This window comes from Hibiscus syriacus, unplaced genomic scaffold (genome assembly GCF_006381635.1).
Source record: "Hibiscus syriacus cultivar Baekdansim isolate YM2019G1 unplaced genomic scaffold, ASM638163v2 tig00001802_pilon, whole genome shotgun sequence".
Taxonomy (NCBI): domain Eukaryota; kingdom Viridiplantae; phylum Streptophyta; class Magnoliopsida; order Malvales; family Malvaceae; genus Hibiscus; species Hibiscus syriacus.
Window position 1 is genome coordinate 413,500 of NW_024061891.1, and position 3,384 is coordinate 416,883.

General features: G+C 33.0%; 1 protein-coding gene across 1 annotated transcript; it reads left to right on the forward strand.

The window, feature by feature from the left end:
• The first annotated feature begins 951 nt into the window (after positions 1-951).
• Positions 952-2,750, forward strand: LOC120134142 (40S ribosomal protein S15a-1-like). Its single transcript, XM_039150618.1, has 4 exons — positions 952-1,063; positions 1,449-1,608; positions 1,868-2,028; positions 2,469-2,750. The coding sequence occupies exons 2-4, from the start codon at positions 1,476-1,478 to the stop codon at positions 2,565-2,567; spliced, it is 393 nt and encodes a 130-aa protein (XP_039006549.1). The 5' UTR covers positions 952-1,063; positions 1,449-1,475; the 3' UTR covers positions 2,568-2,750.
• The last annotated feature ends 634 nt before the right edge of the window (positions 2,751-3,384 follow it).

The following is a 3,384-nucleotide window of genomic DNA, read 5'->3' on the forward strand; positions in this document are numbered from 1 at the left end:
TCACACGCCTACAATTTAAGAAACGACCTTGTAAATCCTATCACGAGAAGATGTTGAATTGATTTTATTATTTGTAATTTATTAATCGATTTTATAACTATATAATTATACATAACATATATATATATATATATATATATATATATATATATATATATATATATATATATATATATATATATATATATATATATATATATATATATATTCAATTAGTCTAGGGTGTATAAAACAATTTTTGTTTATAATTTTTCTTAATTATGAAAATTATACACTTACTCTGCAGAAATAAACCCCTTTATGTGTTGAATATATGCATAATATTTAAAAATATATAATAACTACATATAATTATATATTAAAAATTATACACTTACCCTGCAGAACAACACTCTCATTGACCACATAAACCCCTTTATGTGTTGAATATATGCATAATATTTAAAAATATATAATAACTACATATAATTATATATTAATTTAACCAAAACTATAATGTATGCACACATACATATTACGTACATAAACATGTATAATATAATATGGGTTAAAATGAAATAAATGCAAAAACTGCATGTCAAAATTGAGGAACACAAATGAATAATGATAAAAATTTGTAATTTACCATAATATATTATACAAAATACTTGTTCGAAATATTTTTAACTATTTATAATGAACGTTCCATTATACTCAGTTGGTAGAGCGCAAAGCTCTTAGTTTTGTGGTCGTGAGATTGAGTTTCACTGTGGGTAATTCATATTGGAGGTCTTCCACAAAAATTACTCTCAATCTGACGTTGGGGGTAACCTACTATCTTATATTTTAATAGGGTTAACTAATTATTTTTAAAAAAATAATGATTTAACGATTTTACTTAACTGGTCTATGCTCTTTTAAATTTCCCGCATCATTCCAGCGGGACTGCAGAAAACCCTAAGCCCTACGAATTCATTACTATCATTGCAACCGCCCCTAAAGACCGGAAACCCCAAGAGTCCCTTCCTCTCTTCACTCTCTTCAAGCAACCTTGATGCAGCTGCCATTTCTTTTTTGTTTACAGGTAAGCTAAAACTCTTCTTCTTTTTCTTCTTCTTTTCAGCTTGTAGATCTTGAAACTTTTCCTATGCTTCTAATTAAATGTTTGTTATTGATCTTGTATTCCATTCTCAAAAAAAAAAAAAACCCTAAAACTCTAATGATTTGTTGTGGGCTTATAGGAAAGTGAAGGGTCCGTTACCCATTGTTTCCGATGTTCCTAAATGAGTCCCCTTAACCATTTTCCTCTATGTTAGCCAAGAAAAAGAAAATCTGGGTTTGGTTGAAACGGTTTATATGTTTTGAATTGCTTATGGTCATGTAATCTGTTGGGAGAAGACATGTTTTGATTTGAATATGGTTTAGAAATTGATGCAATAATTGTTACTTATTTCGTGTAAAAATATCAGAAGCAGGAGCAGCTTGTATTTTAAAAAATGGTGAGGGTGAGCGTTCTGAACGATGCACTCAAGAGCATGTACAATGCAGAGAAGAGGGGAAAACGGCAAGTGATGATCAGGCAGTCCTCTAAAGTTATCATCAAGTTCCTTTTGGTAATGCAGAAGCATGGTTTGTTTCTCCTATAATCTTTGCCGTTTAGCATTCATTCTAGTTTAACTCTACGGTTACTCGGATTTAGGTGTGTCAGATTCAAGGAAATGTCATACATGGATAAGTTCAATTTTTGCAAGTTTTTTCACATATTTAGAGCCGTACATGTTCGTATTCATGTTGGGGAATTGTATGAGGAGCAACATAGGTTTTAATCCGACTTATATGCTATGAAAGCTGCAGAATGTAGATACATGGGTTTTGATTTGTATTGCAGGTTACATTGGAGAGTTTGAGTATGTAGATGATCATAGAGCTGGTAAAATCGTGGTTGAACTAAATGGAAGGCTGAACAAGTGTGGGGTTATCAGTCCTCGTTTTGATATCGAAGTGAATGAGATCGAGGGTTGGACTGCTCGGTTACTTCCTTCCAGACAGGTCAGCTAATAAACTTCATATGGCCTTAAACTTTTTTGTTTAGCTTTTGATGGAAATGTTTTGAGTTTGAGAAATTTTAGTTGGAAGAAAGAAATGTACTTTGATTTATGAATATTATTATTTGGTTTTATTAGTATGTGGCATCTGTGGTCGTAATTTGTAATCAAGTTCACTTGAATTTAAAAAGATCAAGCTTGATTGGAAATTTGACACTCACTTTTAAAGCACGAGCCATGAGCTTGATACAATATAAAAGTTGAATTGTTTGGGCTTGCTTAATTGAACCCCTTTACCGAGGAATTGGAATTACATGTACTTCCAACTTTGATCATTTTTGGTCAAGCTCGAGTTTTGAGTTTGGCTTGAGATTTTTGGTTACTGATTAAAATTTTAGAAAAAGCTTGATTATATATGAGATTTTTATGCGTCCACTGTTTCAGTTTGGATATATTGTGCTCACCACATCTGCTGGAATCATGGACCACGAAGAAGCCAGAAGAAAGAATGTTGGTGGAAAAGTAATTGGCTTCTTCTATTGAGAGACACATTTCCTGAGAAATCTCATTTTCAGTTTGGATTGAACTCGTATCGAGGTGTTGGTATTATTTTGTAGTTTATGAGTTATATTTTGATGTTTTGTTTACGTAGTTTGCGGTTATGAACTGTTGGATTTCGGATTTCCTTTGGTAATAGTCGAAAGAGATTTATATTTAGGAGTTCCATTCAAACTTCTCTTTGGATGAACTTGGGTACAGATGTTTTAAAGCACATATAATCGGTCTTATAAGCATGCATAGAGAATTGGCTTGATTGTGGTAAAACTAATATTTATGATACAAATGAAGATACTAATATTTTATTATTATTATTATTATTATTATCATTATCATTATTATTATTATTATTGTTATTATTATTATTATTATTATTATTATTAAATATATTAAATACATATATAAAAAATATTACAAGCCCGAATGGAAGCCCAATTACAAACAGTGGCCCAGACCCAAAATCCTACAGTAAACCCTAAACCCAATTTAGGGTTTGTATCATCCTCAGCCGCCATCTTCAATTCCAGCCGTTGGATCTGGTTTGATCCAACGGTCCACCATTTGCCAGAGGAAACCCTAGGGTATCTATACCCTAGGGACACGTCCCAGCGCCGTCGTTGTTGGTTCCAGAAGCCTTCACCGCCACACCCACTCCAGCCGCACACGTCTTGCCCAAAATGGTGAGTCACCACTGGAAGTCCGGTGACTCACCGAAGAACTTCTTTCGGACCGGTCTGAGACGAACACCGGTGGTGGCTATAAAAGCCACCACCCATCTGCGAAAAAAAAAAAAAAGGACAGA